Below are 24,172 nucleotides of genomic sequence, written 5' to 3' on the forward strand. Positions count from 1 at the left end.
TTGAAAACGAATATTGAATATTGAAAACGAATGTTGAATGTTGAAAACGAATGTTGAAAGTTGAAAACGAATGTTGAATGTTGAAAACGAATATTGAATATTGAAAACGAATGTTGAATGTTGAAAACGAATGTTGAATGTTGAAACGAATGTTGAATGTTGAAAACTGATGTTGAAAGTTGAAAATTGAATGTTGAAAACGAATGTTGAATGTTGAAAACGAATGTTGAAAGTTGAAAATCGAATGTTGAAATCGAATGTTGAATGTTGATAATGGATACGATAAAAAAAATAAAAAAAAAAAAAAAAATTGAATGTTGAATATTGAAATCGAATGTTGAATGTTGAAATCGAATGTTGAATGTTGAAATCGAAAGTTGAATGTTGAAAATGGATACGAGGAAAAAAAATAAAAAATTTGAATGTTGAATATTGAAATCGAATGTTGAATGTTGAAATCGAATGTTGAATGTTGAGAATGGATACGAGAAAAAAAAATGTTGAATGTTGAATGTTGAATATTGAATCAACTAGACATCCGTGCTTAGAAATTCTCCTCCCGAATAAGAAACAACTAGATAATATAGAAGTATTTTATCGAAAATCATTAAATCAAATTCTATCCATGCCAACAAATACAGCGAACGTTGCAATTTATACACTTGCGGGAGTTATTCCTATTATTGGGACAATTCATAAATCAGTCCTTAACACCTTCAATAAAATCTGCGATATGGATTCATCTGTGGAAAAAGACCTTGCGGTAAGACAACTTGCATTAGTTGGATTTTCCTCTTCTAGCTGGTTTGGAAAGCTTCGAAATCTCCTTGCCATTTATGAACTCCCATCAGCACAGGATATTCTTGATAACCCATACAGCAAGGAGCGCTGGAAATAAATAGTTAAAAAGGCTGTAGACAATTATTACAAAGCTCAAACAACAAAGTGCTCGTCTATACTCATCGCTTCGCTTCTTATCCACCAATAATCTGCCAGACCTGTTAGCATTCTTCCGGTGGTGTCAAAGTTCTTTGAAAGGGCCATATATCAGCAGCTAATAGAATATTTTAGTAAAATATTTCATCCTTCCTTGTCAGCTTTTAGACCTGGCTATGGCCTGTAACACCGCCTTACTAAAAGTCATTGAGGACTGGAAAAAAGCAGTCGATCAAAATTTATATGTGGCTGCTGTGCTAATGGACCTTTCTAAGGCCTTTGACTGCTTACCCCATAATTTACTTCTTTTAAAATTGAAGGCATATGGCCTGTCAAATGAGGCACTTATTTAATTGATAATTATTTATCAAATAGGAAACAGTGTGTAAAAGTCGGTGCATATTTTAGTACCTGGCAAAATATCTATAAAGGTGTACCGCAGGGCTCGATTTTGGGTCCTGTGCTTTTTAAAATTTTTCTAAACGACATTTTCAATTTTGTGAAAGAAAATGAACTGTATACTTATGCAGACGATAATACATTGTCACACTCAGGACCAGACCTAAATGGATTAGTTAAATCTTTGGAAAAGGAAAGTGCTGTTTTAATTGATTGGTTTGCTAACAACAAAATGAAAGCTAATTAATCCAGATACATTTCAGGCTATTGCTGTTGGGAATAAATCAAAAAGTGGGAATATTAATTCAATTTGGATGGGAATGAAATTTTATGTGACACTGAGGTAAAACTCCTGGTGGTGACAATAGATTATCAACTCAAGTTTAAAACTCATATCTCTGATATTTGTAAAAAAGCATCAAGGCAGTTAAATGTTCTTAAAAGAATTGGAAAACATCTATCTAAATTGGGAAGGTTAACTATTTATCATTCATATATTATGTCTAATTTCAATTATTGTCCTGGGGTTTGGCATTTTTGTGGGAAGGGTAATACTAAAAAGATGGAAAAAATATAAGAACGTGCCTTGAGGTTCATATATGAAGATTTTGATAGTGATTACTGTTGTTAAAATCTGGTTTACCTTCTTTAAAAATAAGACGCCTAAGAATGATAGCAATAGAAACTTTTAAAATATTACATAAAGAATCACCGGTGTATCTCCATGATATCATTAATTTTAAAAATGTATCTTATACCTTTAGAAAAAAACAAACTGTTAAAATTCCACAGGTGAGAACCACACATTTTGGCCTTCATTCATCAAGATATGCTGGAGCTACACTATGGAATGAGTTGCCTGACACGATCCGTGCACAGACAAAACTAAACCAGTTTAAAAGTATGATCAACAACTGGAATGGCAATTCATGCAGGTGTGGCTCCTGCAGATCTTAATACCTTTATTTTATTTTGTGTTAAATGTTTGTTCCATGTAGCTTATAGACATTAGTTTGCTTTATTTATTTCATTCTGCTTTGCATGTGAAGTTATGTTTCAGTTTTAGTGCTTTGCTTGCATGTGCTATGCTTTTTATTATGAACCTTTTACTTGCAATATAGCTATCATAATTTGTATGTCTCATATGTGTGTTTTATGTATCTTAATATGTGTGTTGTTATTGTTATTAATGTCGACAAAAAGCTCTACAGAGCTTATGTTTTGTATTTAATGTAACCCGACTTGAAATAAAATTTCTTATCTTATCTTATCTTATCCGGCCATGGAACTCTGCGCTATGGAATAGACCACATCCAAGCTTAGCCAGCGTAAATACCACTTCTCAAGATATTAGTAGATTACCGACGAAGTTAAAACTGTTGACAGGTACTTACTATTTACAAAGCAACAAAGCTGCCTTCAACCAAAACACAGTTGACCCAACATGCCTATTATGCAAGGGTAAGCTAGAAACAATCGAGCATTACCTTATGGAATGTCCAGCTCTGCATGAAATATAAATCTATTTGAAAGTTAAATTACAGAATAATTATTTACTAAGACTTTAAGATTTAATAAAAAGAGTATTTGAATATTATAAAAACCCGGGAAATCAAATATAGCGTGATCGACTTTTTTTTAGTACACTTTATTAGGGGGTTACACTAATGACTGGACCGAATGACAGGACCGAATGACAGGACCAAATGGAAAATGCTAATAACTTTTTCATTTCTCAAAGGATTGATCCCAAATTTGAAATATAATAAGATTTCATCATCTGATATATAGATTTAAAATAAAAATTAAAAAAATTCTGTAAGAAACTTTAGAAAACGTGACATGACCAACATCGACAATGACAGGACCAAATAAAAATGCTAATAACTTTTTATTTTTTCAAATGAATTATCTCAAATTTAAAATATAAAATGATATGTCATATTTTGAAACCTAAATAATATGAAAAATATAGATTTTTTTTCAATAACATTTGAAAACGTGACATGACCATCGATGACTGAAAGGACCAGATGAAATTGCTAATTACTCTTTTATTTCTCAAAATATTTTTCTGAAATTTGAAATATAATAAGATTTCATCATTTGATTAATAGATTTAAAAAAAAATTAAAAAAATGTGTTCAAACTTTAGAAAACGTGACATGACCAACTCTGATAATGACAGGACCAACATCGACAATGACAGGACCAAATAAAAAAGCTAATAACTTTTTTATTTTTCAAAGGTCAATTATCTCAGATATAAAATATAACATGATATGTCATATTTTGAAACCTAAATGTTATGCAAAATATAGTTTTTTTCTTTCAAAAACATTCGAAAACGTGACATGACCATCGATGACTGACAGGACTAACCTCGACAATGACAGGACCAGATGAAATTGCTAATTACTCTTTTATTTCTCAAAATATTTCTCTGAAATTTGAAATATGAGAAGATTATACCATTTTTTTACATAAATATAATTAAAAAAGTATAGAAAGCTTGCTGTAATGTAACCTGGTCAACGCTGTCAATGACAGGACAATCCTCGACAATGATAGGACCAAATAAAAATGCTAATTTATGCTTTATTATTTGTTAATTTAAATATTCCTCTCAAATTTGAAATAAAGACAATTTAGACTATTTCGCGCATCATATAAGAAAAATATAGAAAAAAACCGTATTGAAAGCTTGCGGTTATGTGAACTGACCAACATCGGCTTTCATCTAGCTGGCCGATGAAAAATTATAATGCCTTTCTTATTTTACTGAAATTGTTCAATTTTGATCCATAATTAGTAAGATATTTCTTAAAAAATCAGGAAAATATATTTTATGGTGGTTAAAAATTGACCTATCTGCTAAACGTATGTTGGCGGACAGATAGTCACAGGACATAATTAATATTTCTTGACATCATGAAGTCCAATTTAAGCAACGTTGAAAAGGTGTCAAACCTTTTAAAGTAGTCGGTGAAAATGTTTGCTTCAGTATATTTTATGAAAATATTTAAAACCACCAAGAAATCATGCATGCAAGGGCCAGGCATACTTCAAGAAATGTTCATTTGTTTATTATTAGAAAGAATAAAACTATCAAGATATACCCTGCACATATACTCGAGCATTCCTTAAATAATACATGGAAATAATTATTTACTGTTCAGAAAATAAAATATTAATAAAACAACGACACGAACTGTTATATATATGTGATTTTAATTACTGTCATCACAATCTTTATTGAATTTATCAACTTTTTTTATGTCTTATGTCACACCTTCTGTTTGTTTCCTTATAATTGTTTTCAGACGTGTCAGATTATGACCGGTAATTAATATACAAAACATTCTGAATGAATGATCTTTATTCTCACAAACCAAATACTTAATTACAGAGAAGATATATTACAAAGATAAAAGATAAATAAACATATAAATGTAATAACCAGGATGATAGACTTTCACAGAACTAGATTTAAGAAATCTACAAAGTTTCTTAACCTTAACAATATTTTTACAACTCGATTTGATACAATATACCAAGAAAAAGTTTTCCTTTTGCTAACAACTTAATCAATATCTTAATGTTGTTGTGTTTTTTTTATTGATTTCAACAAGGATTTGTATAGTAGGAACTATGGTAATTTCACGTTTTCGCAATAAAATTTTTTAGATTTTTCTTTAAATTGATGTATTAAAAGATGAGATCTTATTATATTTTAAATCTGAGATAATTCCTTTAAAAAATAAAAAAGTGAATAGCATTTTTATTTGGTCCTGTCAAGGATTTGTAAACTATACAAATCATTGGTCCTGTCATTGTCGAGGTTTGTCCTGTCATTGTCAGTGTTGGTCAGGTTACATTAAAGCAAGCTTTTAATATTTTTTTCTATATTATTACTATCTTTTAATTTATGTATAAAATTGTTAAATCTAATTATATCTCAAATTTCAGAAAAATATTTTTCATGTCAGTCAGCGATGGTCATGTCACGTTTTCGAAAGTTTTCTCTATATTTTTCATAACATTTAGGTTTCAAAATATGACATATAATTTCAACTTTTTAATCTGAGATAATTCCTTTGAAAAATAACAAAGTTATTAGCATTTTTATTTGGTCCTGTCATTATCAGAGTTGGTCATGTCACGTTTTCTAAAGTTTCTAACCCTTTTTTTTCTTAAATCTATTAATCAAATGATGAAATCTTATTATATTTCAAATTTCAGAAAAATATTTTCATATTATTTAGGTTTCAAATATGACATATCATTTTATATTTTAAATTTGAGATAATTCCTTTGAAAAATAAAAAAAGTTATTAGCATTTTTATTTGGTCCTGTCATTGTCGATGTTGGTCCTGTCATTATCAGAGTTGGTCATGTCACGTTTTCTAAAGTTTCTTACAGAATTTTTTTAATTTTAATTTTAAATCTATATATTAGATGATGAAATCTTATTATATATTAAATTTGAGATACCTCCTTTGAGAAATGAAAAAGTTATTAGCATTTTTCATATGGTCCTGTCATTCGGTCTTGTCATTCGGTCCAGTCAATAGTGTAACCCTTTATTAGGGGAGATAATTTGTGAAAAAAATATGCAAATTGCAGAATGAAAAATAATAAGGTTGCCAATGGAAAGCATCGGTCTAGATAAGAAGCATGTATTACTGACATGTAATAACAAGGGGAAATAATGGAAACGACATTTGTAAAGATTCGTCCGATCAAGGTTTGACACGACAGAGGAAACGTTTAAACCTAAAGACTGACATCTACATAGTCATTGATCTACGAAAGCTATGTCGTCACTCGAAGGGTACTTTGACCCATCACTCAAGTATAGTTTAACTTTTGACATCTTCCAACATGACAATAAACTTTTTTATATTTACAACCAATAGTTCCAAAATTGTACTCAAAATGTATATACAGGTGCAGGTCAAAAACATCTTCTATCCAGAGGGGCTTGTTACAATTGCCGGTTTTACTATCCATACAAACCTCTAAAAAACACAATTGTAACAAGCCCCTGTGTTCTATCTATACACTTCTTCTTTAGTTACAGAAAACCTTCAACATTTTGAAGATTACATTCTGGCGCATGCCTGACTGAGGTTGCTTTTTAAAATTAATTTCAATTTTTCTTTATTTTCAAGCTTTACAAGTTTTATTGAACTTAATTTTTACATATTTTTTTTTTTCAAATTAAGATAAAAACAATAGGAAGAGTGGGGTGCTCATTTTCGCCATATCTTTCCATGTTTTCTACAGTTCATGTTCAGGTCTATATGTTTTTGAAGTATACTGATATTTCTATATGAAGATAACTTCAAGTGCAAAACATTCCTAATATTATATGAAGCTGCAGTTATTTGTTTTTAAATAGATGTGTAAAAACGGCGAATATGTGTCCCCCATTGACAAAACTTCAGGAAATTTCAAACACCCCTTAATCTTACTTTACAGATGATATTTTTAAACAAATATGTTAAATCGTAAATAATCTGTAAAGTAAGATTAAAGGGTGTTTGAAATTTCCCGAAGTTTTGTCAACGGGGGACACATGTATATTGGCCGTGTTAATTGATGAGTAGATCTTATTTTGGACTGACTTCTTATGAGAATATCTTGAGATGGTATTGCAATTTCGTTATTTATTACTTTGTGGAACATTTGTAATCTGGTTTTAAGCCTTCGTTCTTGTAGGGTTTGCCATTTCAGATTTTGAAGCATATCAGATACACTGCTGGTGTTGTGAAATCTGTTGCAAGTATATTGTGAAGCTTTTCTTTGCACTTGTCCAGTCTGTATATATTTTCTGATGTGTGTGGGTCCAAAACTGTCCAGCAGTATTCAAGTTTTGGTCTTACTATTGGTTGATTATTATGCTCTTTCCTTCACTAATTTTGAACTAATTTTTAGATTGCGTCTGACGAAAGATAAAGATTGATTTGCTTTTGCTGCTAATTGTTGTACATGTTTATGTTCCATTTGAGATCTGAAGAGATTGTAATGCCTAGATACTTAGCTGATTGTACTTGTTCTAGGATATGACCGTGCATGTTGTAATAAAAGTGTATTTGTTTTATTTTTGTTGAGACTCTTAAGATGTTACATTTGTCAGGGTGAAATGACATGAGCCAGTCTTGTTCCCATTTTATAGCTGCTTCTATGTCTTCTTGAAGATGAAAACAATCGTTTTGGCAGGTAATAGGCCGGTAGATAATGCTTTCGTCTGCAAAGAGTCTTATTTGGCTGTGTTTAAGGTAGTCAGGTAAATCATTAATAGAGATAAGAAAGAGTGTTTGTCCTAGTACAGTGCCCTGAAGAACGCCTGATGTTACTGGAATTTTTTCAGATATGGCGATTTCGAGAAGGACTGTTTGAGTTCTGTTAGATAAAAATGATTGAATCCAGTTTATTGCCTGATCGGAGATGCTGTAGTGTTTAATTTGAAAAGTAAGCGTTTGTGTGGCACTTTGTCGAATGCTTTGGAAAAATCTATGATAACTAAGTCAGTTTGTATATTTTTATCGTTGTTTTGAGCTAGGTGGTGTATTGATAAGAGATATTACTTGAGATTCGCATGATCTTTTTGCTCTAAATCCATGTTGTAGTTCATATAGTATGTTATTTGCTTCAAGATGGTTCATCAGATTGCTAGCTAGTATATATGTTCAAGTAATTTACATGAGATACAGGTAAGTCAGATTGGTCCAGTGTCTCATCTACTCTTTGTAACCAGCTAAGAAATGTTTGTAAAACAAATTATATTGCCTACCTACATGACCTACCTACCCTATTTTTTTTCTGCCCGTTAAAGCAAACAAATCTGTTATTTTTTTTGGCCTTATACTATCGTACATAACGAAAAACTTGAGTTATATAAATACAACTTGAACTAAAGTGTGTATACATGATTTTGTGCTGTATAAGTTTCTGGTCAAGCCTTTCACTCGTACATGTACGACAAATGCCAAGTATATTCTGGAGCTGGCATGTCAGTAACTGCTAGTAGTCCTTTGTTAATTTATGTATTATTGTCATTTTGTTTAGTTTCTTTTGTTACCCATGTTACCTATTCCTCCAATGGACTCAGACAAGTTTCTCTTAAACTGAGTTTTACTGTGCATATTGTTATGTGTTTGTTTTTTTCTACATTGGCTAGAGATATAAAGGAGGGTCGAGACTACTTTGGGTGCTGGTGTTTCTCAGTGAAAAAAAACTATGTGAAAATTTTAAGTTTTTTATCCTACATTGAACTTTTGATGTTGTCCCTAAACATAGCATTGAGGCACCAGCTGATTAACATGATTTGTTTGACTTTTAACAAGTTATCTTATTCATGTTATTGAATGCAACATAAATTGATTGTATGAATTACTTTGTAACAGTTAAAGTGAATAAGTTATCTAATTATACCATGATAATAAAACCCACTGATGCCTGCAATAAATGAAAAGCGTTACACTATGTTAATGGCTTCATGATTGTTTTTAGTTGTTTTAAGGAAAAACATTAAAATCTTCCTGTATTTGGAGCCTTAAAACATCAAGCATGTTAATTGTTTAATTAACAAAGGCTATTGATTACCATGAAATTAAAGCTTGGCCTTGAGAAAATAAATTTCATGGGTGTAAATTTCGAACAAAATTATAGCCCTTTATCATGTTTATCGACAGAATTACATAACAGCATTGAAAACTCCTGATACTGAGAATACTTGATTTTTCTAGTTTTAACTCACCTGTTGATTCATTGATTGAAATGAAGAACTAATAAAAACATTGATCAGTCATGATACTATAAATGTTAACTTTAACAGTTTCCTTACATTTATATCATGTATATTAACGACATAATGAATACAATAAAATCCAACCCAAAAATTTCTGAAGAGGATTAGAAATTAAAAGATATTTTATAAATATACAGAACTATTTATATATAACCATGATAACAATCAATTATTATCAGATGTTGAATTGACTTTAAATAAGTGCTGATTTGAGTTGTACCCTTTCTGAACCAGAGGTTTTAAATTATCTCCCCTTGAAATTAGTTTTAATTTTTCCGTTCATTGCAGTAGCTTTCAAAAGTTTCATTCTTTTGTTGTTGACATGAAAAAAAGGAGATGTACAAGTTATCTGTCTTGTAAAGGATTTGTTTTTATTTTTCAGTTAATAGCAGTAGTTTTCAGTTGTATAACACTGCTGTCACAATGACTGTTATTGATAGAAGCAGTACGAGTTATCTCCTCTTTAAAAGGATTTGTTATTATTTTTCAGTTGATAGCAGTTGTTTTCAGTTGTATAACACTTCTGTTGTTGATAGTAGCAGTAGCAGAGCAGGAATGGGTGGAGGTCAAGTTTCATGATGAGGACCAAAAGTCCAGATGGGGCCTGTGGACTCTTTGTACCAAAGGAGAATGTAAGTCCCTGGAATATGGTAATTCAGCCATGCTAATGCTAAATAATTGATGCCTGGCCTTGTCTAAGAGGGACAAAAGATACCAGAGACACAGTCAAAGTCATAAATCAAAAATAAAACACCATGGCTAAAAATGAAAAAGACAAACAGACAAACAATAGTTCATATGACACAACATAGAATACTTACGAATAGGCAATATGAACCCCACCAAAAACTAGGGGTTATCTCAGGTGCTCTTGAAGGGTAAGCAGACCCTGCTTCATATGTGGCACCTGTCGTGTTGCTTGTGTGATAACAAATCCGGTAAATAGTCTAATTCGGTTGGTCACATTCATGAAAGGGAAGGGTATTGTAACAACGTAAGGAACATATCCGATATCATTTGTGAAACTGTTATTCCATAATGGTCAACCAACTCAAGATGTTGTCCGTAAAATTTACGAAGGGATGATTTCAACTTCACCATTTGAAACTCTTGGTTTAGTAGCTTCCTTGTGAGCAGCAACCCTCTATCAAGAAAATCATGATAGGAAATGCAAGCACGGGAATATTTTTGTATCAATTGGGAGATATATACCCCGTATGCAGGTGCTGCTGGAATGTTGCTACTTAGAAATTAAAAGTTCACATTTGGAAAGCTGAAATCAGTTCTTTAGTAGTACAGTTTTGTTTTTATGTTATTCATGACATATAACTAAGTCATAAAAATACTGAACTCTGAGAAACATTCAATCAATGCTTCAATACAATGAATATTGTTATCTTAAAATGAATAAATTTATTGGCATAATTTGAAAATTAGCCATTTATTTAAATCTTGGATTGTATACTGACAATTAGGTGAATTTAATTTATTACAGAATGAATAAATCTATATGCATTATTACATACCTTTCATTTTAAGTAGTTTTTACTTTGGCTTGTATCATGTGTATATATACTGGTACTTATAGTTGAATTTACTTTATTACAGAATGGATAAAAGTGTCGGCAGCATTTGTTCTCATATCAGTTATTCTGACTTTTGCTGGAACTGTGTGTGGAATTCTGGGATTGAAAGTTGTCATTCCTTACAATAATCGTCTATGGTACTTGTCTGCAGGAGTGATCATGGGCTGTGTGGGTAAGTATTACTACAGGGATCAAGTTTGTTGGACACAGGGAAGTTTTACTAAAGGGATCAAGTATGTTGGACACAGGGAAGTTTTACTAAAGGGATCAAGTTTGTTGGACACAGGGAAGTTTTACTAAAGGGATCAAGTATGTTGGACACAGGGAAGTTTTACTAAAGGGATCAAGTATGTTGGACACAGGGAAGTTTTACTAAAGGGATCAAGTTTGTTGGACACAGGGAAGTTTTACTAAAGGGATCAAGTATGTTGGACACAGGGAAGTTTTACTCTCATAAATTTCATGTGAGTTAAGAGCCACATAAATCTTGCACCTCAAAGGAAAGAAAATGATAAACACACATACATGAACTGATTTAATGTAAGTTTCACCTGAATCTCATGTGAAAATCGAACTAATTTTTTTCAAGAGAATTTTTAATGTTAAGTTTTTTTTTCCCAATAACATCATAAATTTTAAATTTAATTAAAATCCTTTGACAAAGTTTTTTTCAAATGAAATTCACTGTAAATATTTCACTCAAACAATTCACTCAACATGATTATCTCCCCTGAATAAGAACTTTGTTCAGTTCAGTCTGTCAGACTCATTAACTCTGAATTATATCCTTTATAAATATATTTGGATATATTTTTTTTAGCTCTGTCAGATATATTACCCTTGATTATCTCCCCTTTATACGTATTTTGATATTTTCAGCTCTGTCAGATATATCAGCCATGAATTATCTCCCCTTTATATGTGTTTTGATATTTTTCATTTCTGTCAGATATAGAAGCTCTGATTATCTATTCTTTCTATGTATTTTGATATTTTTCAGCTTTGTCAGATATATAAGCCCTGATTATCTCCCCTTTATATATGTATTTTGATATATTTCAGATCTGTCAGATATATTAGCCCTGATTATCTCCCCTTAATGAGTATTTGGAATTTTTTCAGCTCTGTCAGATATATTAGCCCTGATTATCTCCCCCGTATATGCATTTTGATATTTTTCAGCTCTGTCAGACAAATTAGCCCTGATTATCTCCCCTGAACATGTATTTTGATATTTTACAGCTCTGTCGGACATACTAACCCTGATTATCTACCCTGTTAAGATTACAGCCCTTGGATGGTGTAAACTTCCCAAAAAAACGTGTATGGTGTAATGGTGTAAGGTGTATGGTGCAATGGTGTAAGGTGTATGATGCTATGGTGTATGGTGTAAGGGGAATGGTGTAATGGTGTATGAGGAATGGTGTGATCGTGTAACGTGCAATCGGGAATGGTGTGAATGAATGGTGTACGACATTTCATTGGTTAAAATCGAAGTTCTTTTTATTTTATTTTTTCGGATTGTAAACATAAACAATATTAATAATCGATCGTAATTATTATTTTTCCAGAGTAGCAAATTACTTTACCCGGTAGACTATATATATTATATACACTGGGTCGATGCCACTGCTGGTGGACGTTTCGTCCCCGAGGGTATCATCAGCCCAGTAGTCAGCACTTCGGTGTTGACATGAATATCAATTATATGGTCATTTTTATAAATTTTCTGTTTACAAAACTTTGAATTTTTCGAAAAACTAAGGATTTTCTTACGCCCAGGAGTAGATTACCTTAGCCGTATTTGGCACAACTTTTTGGAATTTTTGGGTCCTCAATGCTCTTCAACTTTGTATTTGTTTGGCTTTTTAACTGTTTTGATCTGAGCGTCGCTGATGAGTCTTATGTAGACGAAACGCGCGTCTGGCGTATCAAATTATAATCCTGGTACCTTTGATAACTAATTATAAATAAGAATACGAAAAAAAAAATGTGTATATTAATGTAATTATTTTAATTTATCATATTCTTATTTATAGTGAACAATGGCTATAAGATTGTTTGTAGCTATCATAAATTTAGTGAAATGATTTTGTTTTAACTAGAAGATGTATAAAGAGGTTATCCACGCATAGGAACATTATTTTTATATCATGGGTTATAAACATCATTTTTAACGTTGCTTCGTTCCCCATTTTTGACAGGCTCTTCGTACATATTCCTTCGTAATTCACGTGTGTTTGCCTTGGATTTACGATTCTGTTTTCCAGAAAATGTTCAAAAAAAAATTGCACACTGTACAGTTTTACATGTATTGCACATAAGGTGTTGTATAATTATGAACAATCTCGTCATTTGTGCTAGATTTGTGTTTATGGATTATAAATGGTATCGTGAACGTTCGAAAAAATATTTTAATATGCGAACAGGAATGAAATATTTGCCACTTGAAATTTAGCTACCAACAAAATCAACCAACCGAAATACTACGTTTTCCAAGGAGAGAACTTCTCATAATTTTCATTATAAAGTCATGAAAGTAGTTAGGGAGCTACCATTTGATTTTTATGGGGGGGGGGGGGGGGGGGGGCTAGGATGAAAAAAATTGTCCTGCTTTTTTTTAGTTGTAATCTCTGTCCTGCCTTTTTATTTTTCACTCTATCCGGTCCTGCTTTTTTTTTTTTAGTTTATCCTGACTTTTTTTACATAAAGTGTCATCCTGACTTTTTTTTGCAAGTGTCTCATCCTGCCTTTATAAACCTTATAGCTATTTGTCTGCCATTAATAGATATCACACAGGTTCCCGCAAGATTTTGACGTCATAAAACAAAATAGCTGATGCCACCATGGAAAAATGATTGTTATATATATATGCATCAAAAGTTCAAGCAGCTGACTCAGCCAGGATTACCTATAAGGTGTGTCTTACAAAACATCCTGAACCACTGGGTTTAAATGCACACCCCAGCAAGCACGACTTATTTATGCGCAGAACAACCAACCACACAATAGCCAAAATGAATCAGTGACATACATGACATACCTGTCCAAATTCAGAAGTGGGAAATACAGATACAGATACTGGCTTCAGTGACAGTTTTATATTACTTAGACATATCACTGAAATTTTGTTGAAGCGGTAAAATAATTTTATTATATGAGTCAGCTTAAGGTATCAAATCACTGAAATTTGGTTGACGCGTTAAAATAATTTTATTATCATGATTAAATGAGTCATTTTTGGGGTATCAAAAAGTAAAATCACAAAAATACTGAACTCAGAGAAAAATCAATTCGGAAAGTCCATAATCACATGGCAAAATCAAATAACAAAACGCATCAAAAACGAATGGACAAGAACTGTCATATTCCTGACTTGGTACAGGCATTTTCAAATGTAGAAAATGGTGGATTGAACCTGGTTTTATAGCTAGCTAAACCTCTCACTTGTATGACAGTCGCATCAAATTCCATTACATAGTCACCGATGCGTGAACAAAACAAACAGACATAATAGGTAAAAATGTCAAAAATAGGGGTACAGCAGTCACCATTGTGTTATCATCTTAATCACTATAAAAACAACAAATTACTGAAATTTTGTTGACGCGTTAAAATAATCTTATTATATGAGTCGGCTTGATGTATCAAATCACTGAAATGTTGTTGACGCATTAAAATGATTTTATTATATGAGTCAGCTTGAGGTATCCAATCACTGAAATTTTGTTGATGCGTTAAAATAATTTTGTTATATGGAGTCAGCTTGAGCATTGTTGAGGTATCAAATCACTGAAATTTGGTTGACGTGTTTAAATAATTTTATTATATGAGTCAGCTGAAGGTATCAAATTACTGAAATTTTGTTGACGCGTTTAAATAATTTTATTATATGAGACATGTCACTGAAATTTTGTTGCATGACACTATTTTGAATAAAAAGAGGATATGCTGGCAATTTAAATGATTGGAATAAATTTGTGTTGATATTGTGTTACAATGTTGCTGCTATTTGTATAATGCAATGCATTCTGACATCAAAATATTGCTTATATATATATAGGTTTACATAATAAAATGTTAATATGTTCAGTTTTGGTTGATGGATTGATATAATTTTATTATGCAAGTCAGCTTGAGCTATCAAATCACTGAAATTTTGTTGCAAGACACTTATTTTAATAAAAAGAGGGCATGGTGGCAATCTAGATTGATTGGAATAAACCTGTTAAATAAATGCTCGCAAATGTAATCAAAAGCTGAGTGTAAAGTAAAACATTTTAATTCCCAAATTCATACAAACATAGTGCGCCCGTTAAAAGGATATGTGGTACTAAAGTATTATGATTGCTAATGAGACCACTCTCAACAAGAGACCAAAGTAAGTCAGCTATTAAAGGCCCCGAGATGAGCATATTATCCTGTCTGAAAAAAAGAATTCATTTCTTTTATTAATTTTTTAGTCATGATACAAGATCCTAAGGCTAATTATTTATTAGTACGTACTTCTGGAATATTTGCTGCTGCACAATAAGGGAGGCAACATATAATGTGCAATGGGAATTTCAAACTTATAAGCCGAAAACACACAAACAATGCCAGACAAAATAAAGCGAAAAACACCTGAGTTCTTTGAAATGTCAAAATTGCCTTATTTTGAGCAGGACTTTCTATACGAAGTCCCTGTTTTGAGGCACTTCGTGTAACACAAAGAAGTAGAAGTAGTACCAACATGGTACAGTTGAATAGTTGGTGGTATAATTTTATTGTCGATTTCCATGATAAAATATAATATACTGGGAGTTTTGTACTGTGTCATTCAAGATTTCCCCCCCTTTCTTCTTACGACTGTGTCAAGAGGTGTGATTGGTACTATAAAATTCAGGACTAATAACAATATAAACATTGATCACCTTTTAGGCGAAGAAAATATTTACGAAAATAGGACACAGGCACTTGTCTCAGATTTTTCCCCCCTATATACCTTATTGTGTTATAATAAGGTATATAGGAAATTTTTTTCTGAGACAAGTGCCTGTGAAAAAGGAGCAAGAAATACAAACTCCCATGCTTTCAACTCATTTCAACAGATTATGTGTAATGAGGATAATATCTGAATCGGTTATTTTCTACATTTCATAACTAAAGAAAATAACAATAAATATGTTTGTATGTCATGAACTATATAGTTGTCCATTTGTCTATCACAAGTCCTTTCCCGTTTCTTTTTTCACATGTAGGCTAAACGCAATAAAGATAAAAGTTTCAAAATTGTTTCTTAAAATTTCACTCATTCAAGAAATGCTTTACTGCATGCATGAATGAATTTAGATTAGATATATATACATGATATATAATTTTTTATATAAAACGTCTGAATAATAGTCAACGATTTTCCCCACGAGGGCGCTGGATCGTTACAAGTAACGATACATGTACACAATAAAATAAATTATATAAACGCCTAAAAAGTGTACATAACAACACCAATAACACAAAAAGGAACTATAAATGTAATTATTTATAAATATTTCGGATAACAGATATCCTTCATCAGTATATATGATTGTGATGTTGAATGAATCAATTATCAGTCTACTTAGATTAAGCTGTTACAATCTTGAAGTTTATACAACTAAAAAGGTCAAACCGAACATCAGGTAAGACGCTTGCACAGTTCTAAAAATGTGTTAAACACGACATAGGTTATATGACTATTTACATCAGAGAGTTCAAATATATGCTTTAAATAAAAAATAATAATGTGCGATATGAACTAGCACAACTCCAAAGCTTTAACGGTATCTATAATTATAATGTTACAAGAAAGATTGTGTCAGTAAGAATTCCAAATAAACAACACTGAACGGTCTAAATTTGTCAATATTTCAGATTTGACAACGGTAGTATAGTTACATTACAGTCTGATATGTTTAAAACCAACGGCCGTTAAAATATAATAATAAATTTTGACTTAAGTAAACTAGTTGAACGTGGCTTGGTACTCATACATCCCTAAACAAATTAAGCAATCTAAATTGTTATATTCAACAGATTTATTTTAGAGATGAGTAAGGTAAAGAAATAGAAACAGAGACTGTAATAATAAGTAGTATAACCCAGATGTGAAGCACTGCATGATGTCGAACTACATCTTTTCATTTATCCCATTTGGTGCCAAAGTTGTTAATTTTCTTATCCAGAATCTTTCCCGAGTAAGTCTATCCTCCCTAGACCAAGCAGAGTTGTGGTCAATGATAGTAATGGTCAGTCGATTGAGATCTGCCTTAGTGTGGCCGGGGGATCTCAAATGTCGACTAAGAGGGAGGTCTGGCTTGCATTGGTAGTCGCTTTGATGACCGTTCATTCGTTTGTGATCGGCTGTTCTGACTCGCCAACATACTGTTTACCACATTTACACTGTAGGAGATACACAACATTTGTAGTCTTACAATTAACATTGCAAAATATGGTGTATTCTGTACCAGTGGAGTGACTGTTAAAAGTCTGGGTAATCAGTATTTGTTTGCAAGTCAGACATCGTTTGTTTCCACAACCCTTACAAGAGCCCACTGACGAAGAGCCTGCTTGAGAGGATAAATCAGCTCTCACCAGCAAGTCTTTAAGGCTTTTGGGCCTACGGAAAGCCAGTACAGGTGGCTCGGGAAAGATCTTGGATAGTTTAGGATGTTTTTCGATATCTTTCCAACTTTCGCGGATAAGGTGAGACAAGTTGTCAAATTTTGGATGGTAAGTCAACACAAATGGCACCCTCCTGTTGACCTTTTTGACTTTATATTGTAAAAGTTCATCTCGGCTGATGTTGCTAGCACGAGAAAAACCTTTATCAATGTCTTTCCTTTTGTAGCCCCGATGTTTTAGGTGACCGCGAAGTTCTTGTAGTCGTTTTTTGGCAACATCGTTGGTGGAGCAAATTCTTTTTATTCGTATGGCCTGGCTGTAGGGAATGCTCTTGGTGCAATGTTTAGGGTGACAACTTAAAGGAGACAGATATTGATGTTTGTCTGTGGGCTTGCAATACAAATCTGTAAATATGTTTCCATCCCTCAATTGCGTTGTAGTGTCAAGAAATGTGATCTTAGAGAGTCAGATATTTCATATGTGAATTTTATTGACATGTTGGCATGTTGAATAAACAAATTTAGTTCTTGTTCAGTATTATCCCACTTCATGTCAATATCGTCAATAAATCGGAACCAAGAGAGGGGTTGATATACATGATATATATATATATACATTCAATAGTTTTGGCTTTGACAGAGTTTTAACCATAACACATTTCTCTCAATCCCTGATGGTCAAATGAGCATGATGGTAGTTCATCAAGCATACAATATACAAGGTTGTCTGGTAAATGTGGGTTGCGGATTAAGAAGTTGGATATCAAACTTGAAAAAAACACCTGAGGCGAATTCCACACGGATATGTATTTTCTCTTAATTCAACAATATTCTAATTCTCTTTATTTTCATTTAAACTGGGACTAATACATTTTCTGGTATATATGCAATACAAATTAACATACGATACAATTGAGAATGGAAACGGTTAATGTGTAAAAGAGACAACAAAACAACTAAAGAGCAGACAACAGCTAAATGATTGGTCTCAATCCAAGTCGGGAGGCGACGAACAGCAAATTGATAACAATGGAACCACAATTTGATAATATCAACTATACCACAAGACCACAAGATACTCTTTGCATATATTTACATACTTAATCTATTCTATGGAATTTATTTCTGCACAAAAACGAAAATCAGAAAGTTAACTTATAAATTGTTTGTCATATTTTAGTGCAAAATTTAATCGATTGATTGTTGATTGTCTAGCGTCCAGTGGCAAACATTTCATGCATATTCAGGACGAAATATCATTTAAAAAAATATGGGAGGGTTGGGATCCCGCTAACATGTTTAACCCCGCCACATTATTTGGATGTGCCTGTTCTCAGTCAGGAGCCTGTAATTCAGTGGTTGTCGTTTGTTTATGTGTTACATATTTGTTTTTTGTTCATTTTTTTTATACAAATAAGCCCGTGAGTTTTCTCGTTTGAATTGTTTTACTATGTCATATCAGGACATTTTATGGCTGACTATGCGGTATGGGCTTTGCTCATTGTTGAAGGCCGTAGGATGAGCTACAGTTGTTAATGTCTGTGTCATTTTGGCCAGTCTCTTGTGGAATAATACTTGTGACACATTTAAATGTTTCGTATCTGCCATTTGGTAAAATATCTAAAGTCAACTTTGCCTATGTAGATAGAATGAAACCCGGCGTACAAAAATAGTTCAACTGAAACGTGCTCCTTAGTATTTATTGCAAGAAAACGTGTGTGAACTTTTAAGACAGAGACTTGGACTCCTTAGCAGCCGAGTATTGAGACGCACCCGGCTGGAAAATCGATGTGCTTTATATCTTGTTCATTTGCAAGACTTGTCATTCATATTCTTCAGTATAGGGCATATTATTTCTACGCTAACAGTCAACAAGTTACTTTATACCAGACACGCAATAGTATTTTAATTTCTTTAATTTAATACCAAGATAAATAAAAACCACCTATATTAGGTTCATTCAACCTATGCCAACCTTTTGGAATTTAGTTATAAAATTGTGTGAAAAAATGTTGGCATAGGTTGAATAATTTGTTACAGATTAAGTGTTATAAAAACAGAAATTAATTAGGGGCTAATCAATCTACAACCAGTTTAAACCTAGCGTTAAAGAATACTCAATATACATTGTTTTTTACAAGTCAAGTTTAGTGAAAATGTAGGTAATTGAGTGTGATGAGGATCTCTATTTCACAAAGGAATTAGTTTGGGTATTTCATAAAGACTGACTCATTTAAAATATCTAAGTTAAATGTTCACTATTAATTCCAACACATACAGAGAATAAAGCGAGTTTCACTAATATGATTGTCTCAATAGTCACACTATAAGATATGATGCTGCATCTGTACAATCAACTGGTGTCATGTTCAACTTTATCCTTGAGTCTTCAGCACCAGTTTCACAAAACTATCTCGGGAGTAAGACATGTCTTAGGATGGTTAAACGGCATATTCTAGTCTTTAGTGGTTTTTTTACAAAGTGGTCCTTAATTTGCACAAATGAAATAGCTTTTTTCTCTTTTTTTCTCAAGTATTGTTATATTTAAATGTTAAGTTTTTGAAATTTTGTCTATTTTTTTTATAATTTTTATAATAATATTTAGTTTAACTCAATTTTTCTAATATCAAGGGTTTTATTTTACAACTTTGTCTTTTAGAATTTTTTGGATATTTCCATTTTTACTACAATTTTTTCAAATTACTTTATTTTTGTTTTGAATTTTTAACTAATTATGAAGAGTAATATTTAATGCTAAAATATACTGACTGTATTTTACCTTTTTTTAATTAATAATTGTTATAACAACACCTATTGTATTTTGTTTGTAGGCATAGGTTGAATATATTTTTATCAAATGTTGGCATAGGTTGAAGACACCCTATATTAATTGAAGGTTATACAAATGTTGTTATATCAGAGAGGTATTGAACGCCATTATATAAAAAATGAGCCGATAATATACACGTTGATTTGTAATACCCGGAAATGTCAAGGTATAACACTACCTATATACTATAGCCATACAGAATGCATCATATATGTCAAAGAAATTCGTAAAGCATGACCATTCATGATCATTCACGATTTACGTGGGGTCCTTAATATGTGCTTGACAGTGCTTCAGTATTTAAAAGGCAGTATTTTTAATAGATTTAATACGTAGTAAAAACACAATCATTTTGATAGACAATATATTGGAGGGGGCACCATGAAAATGTTGTTTTTTTTAGATGTAGGTCTATATGCGAGTTTGAGTGATTTTTTTTTGGTGGGTGGGTTAGGAGAGGGAGAGGGAGGGGGTGAAAGAGCGTCGTTTCTATATTTCTTTATCTATAATTTTTGCTTTTATTTTTTTTACTTTTTCACTTTAATGTCAATTGATCATTATTTTTAACGCAATAAACATGCATCAAATATTTGCCACTAGACGTTAAACAACCAACAACCAAAAAATCTAATTTGTTCATAATTCTTTTAAGTAATAAACTTATTTTAATAAATTCGGACCTTCCCGTGTCTGATCACCTGCATGGCTAAAGGTATTACTCCCAAAGGTATTGTGAGGTGACACGTCCAGGTATTTAAGCGATTTCCTGTCGGGTGTATAATATACATCTCTGTCTTGCGTGTCCGATAGTGATATATACTAGTCAAAATTACTAAAACTCAAACGCTTGTTTATAAATAACATTTCTGGTGTAAAGATTATGATTTATAAAAATCAAAATAATTTAAAAAAAAGATTTGATAAAATAAAAATCTGTTTACACATTTTTTCAAAGCGTAAATTTGGGAAAATGTAAGTACTCGTCTCGTTGTCAAAAGTGAAGGACAGTTTGAAACATAATTGAAATATTAATTTAACAAAAATATACGCACTTGTCGACCATTCGTTTATACGCCTGGATATAAAGTTACGGAACTATAGATAGTTGCAATTTAGAATTATATACCGGCATTTTTTCATTGAACATAAGAAAAAAACATACATTTTGTTTAATTTAGATTTACTGAAGTTTTGTAAATAGACTAGTCCTTGCATGACAACAGTATGTTATCATGGGATGTCGATGGACTATTCTATACCAAAAAGAAGAAAAAGAAAACCATTTTGAATTAAATAGATATAGGAAGATGTGGTGTGAGTGCCAATGAAACAACGCTCCATCCTAATAACAATTTTTAAAAGTAAACAATTATAGGTCAATTTACGGCCTTCAACACGGAGCCTTGGCTACCGAACAACAAGCTATAAAGGGCCCCATAATTACTAGTGTAAAACCATTCAAACGGGAAAACCAACGGTCTAATATTTAACTTGGCTTTGGTTCATTGAAGTTATGTACATAGTAAAATCACAGATTTCTATTTCAATAAGATTTTTCTCGAACAAAGGAAGAAATTCATCATCACAATTGTTGGGTATAAAGTATAATAATGTGAAAGTACTTTATGCCGACATGCATGTTATATATATGCCACTGGACGTACACTATTTATCCCCAAGGGATGTGAATATTTTGCTGGAAAACTATTGAGAATGAAAGTTTCAAATTAAGTTCGGGATTTATTTTCTTTCTTGGTATTCAATAACAGAAAAAAGAATAAACTGCATGCTTGTCCGCTAAATAGTGGTACTCTTGCCATATAAAAGACTTATAGTTATATCAAAAATATAGAAGAATGACATTAAATTGGTCCCGTCTTTTTTTTTTTTAAATATCGTTAAAAAGATGTGTGTCTGAGGTGAACGACACAAGAACCCCTTCAAACTTTAGTACGAGAGTATAGCATGTAAACATTCCTTCTAAATATGGTTGTATTGAAAATCTTTTCATACAGATTGACAACTCGTGGTCCGATATGCATGTAATATTTGCCACATGACGCCCATAGTTATCTACCATTATCATCTTATTCTTTGATAGGTGATCACTCAAAATCGTTATTTAAAAATTCTGTTTGTGAGATGTAGATTCATTTCAATACCGAAATTTCGGCTGTATCTTTCACAAGTTTATAACACGGAGAAGACGAGACTTTTCTTATAAAAAACGAGTGTTGCCTGTTCGGTACATGAAAAGATCTGTTAGAAAGCAAGTTTTTAATTTCAGTTAGATTGGAAAGCTTAATTCGAGGGTTGAAAATTGTAAGCGCCAAAAAAAAAGGTTGGAGTGGTCCACTGGCAATATTTTTATTTCATTAACGGTGCATTTGATAGGTTCATATGTTCTTTTATTAGCGGTTCTTTTATTTAATCTTTTTAATAACCAATGGATGCCGTAGGAGGTCCAACAGAGTTGTGATCAAGGATTATTTGGCAAAAATATGTTGGTCCGAGAAACGTGAACACTCTAACCTGACCAACCTTGAATTTCTGCTGACCAATGTTCATACTGAGTGAAAGATACATACATTTTATTAACATCAAACGAAAACGTTGAACGTATAAGGAGTATAACTTTAAAAAAAAAGATTGTTTTTTTCAAATTTTGAGGGGGGGGGGGGGAATCGAGTTTCATTTTAAACTAGCACGTCATATCGTACTGTAAAGGGAAAACATGCGTTTTCAATCTCGACATTTTATAATTAAGGGAGGGAACAAAAAAATTTTAGATTTTTAGATTCGTTCGTTTTAGTTTTTAGTGAAGATGAGATGTGAAAGCTAATTTGTGGATGATTCAACTATTTGAATATACAAGAATATGTAGGATTGTAATGTTGATTGGTGCAGAAAAAATTTTTTTTTATTTATATTACGCTGACCATAAGCATGATAAGTTATTGCACGACGGGATCGTTAACTCGCAAAACCGATTATACTCGATTTTCAAAGTTCACCTTGACCGGTTATAATCTGTACACCAATATCGCTTTCATGATTATATATGAATAGTTTATATGATCTAAGTACTATTCGTTTCTTGCATTGTTTGTCGTTTTTATCTGACAACCAAGTTTTTTAAATTTACGCTACATATTAAAACCGAAAAACTTAGTAATAAAAGCCATGAAACTTATATCGTTATTTATTGACGGAGGCCACAGCCTCTCAGTGACAGAAAGGCAGATCGCGGCTTAATATATAGTACAAGCAAAGTTTAATGCGTACTTTATTGACAAATACATGTATATGTATTTGATCTGTATTGTTTATATGACCATGATCACGGAAGTTTTAATTTTATATATTAGTTTGCAATATTGTGATCAAAATTCGTTTTTTAAATCAAATAAATAATTTTGTAGTCGTTGAAATTTAATTGCATTATGGGTAATTTCGGATCGTGTAGATAGAATGGGGAATGGTGTATGGTGTAAGGTGTAAGGTGTATGGTGCAAAGGTGTAACGTGTATGGTGTAATGGTACATGGTGTATGATGTAATAGTGTATGGTGTATGGTGTTAGTGGGAAGTTTACACCATCCAAGGACTGTAAGGAAGAGATTATGGTACACGAGGATGTGAGACGCTTGGACTTTGACTGGAACTATGGCTTTGGTTGGGGAGCTTTCATCTTCTCAGCAGCAGCATCTGTGTTTTTCTTCATTCCATCAGGAACAAAAGAAATTTCCAGAAAGTCATTTTCATCTGATATTTGAAACTGTTTATAAACAATAACTACAATGCATAATTTTTGTGTATAAATGATCTCATGTTTTAAAGTATTAGATTTCATGCAGAAACTTTCTTTTTTTTATTTTAGTCTCTAATATTTTAAATAGGCTTTGCAATCATTTAAAAAAATTGGTGAATTAATATATCAGATTTATTTTAGTTATAACAGAAA

The 24,172-nt window shown here is 32.0% G+C and overlaps 1 protein-coding gene across 1 annotated transcript; it reads left to right on the plus strand.

The window, feature by feature from the left end:
• Positions 1-733: 733 nt before the first annotated feature.
• LOC139528977 (p53 apoptosis effector related to PMP-22-like) lies at positions 734-24,172 on the plus strand. The gene is made up of 4 exons (XM_071325219.1): positions 734-763; positions 9,643-9,802; positions 10,761-10,971; positions 23,792-24,172. The coding sequence occupies exons 1-4, from the start codon at positions 734-736 to the stop codon at positions 23,982-23,984; spliced, it is 594 nt and encodes a 197-aa protein (XP_071181320.1). The 3' UTR covers positions 23,985-24,172.

Source organism: Mytilus edulis, chromosome 6, assembly GCF_963676685.1.
Source record: "Mytilus edulis chromosome 6, xbMytEdul2.2, whole genome shotgun sequence".
Taxonomy (NCBI): domain Eukaryota; kingdom Metazoa; phylum Mollusca; class Bivalvia; order Mytilida; family Mytilidae; genus Mytilus; species Mytilus edulis.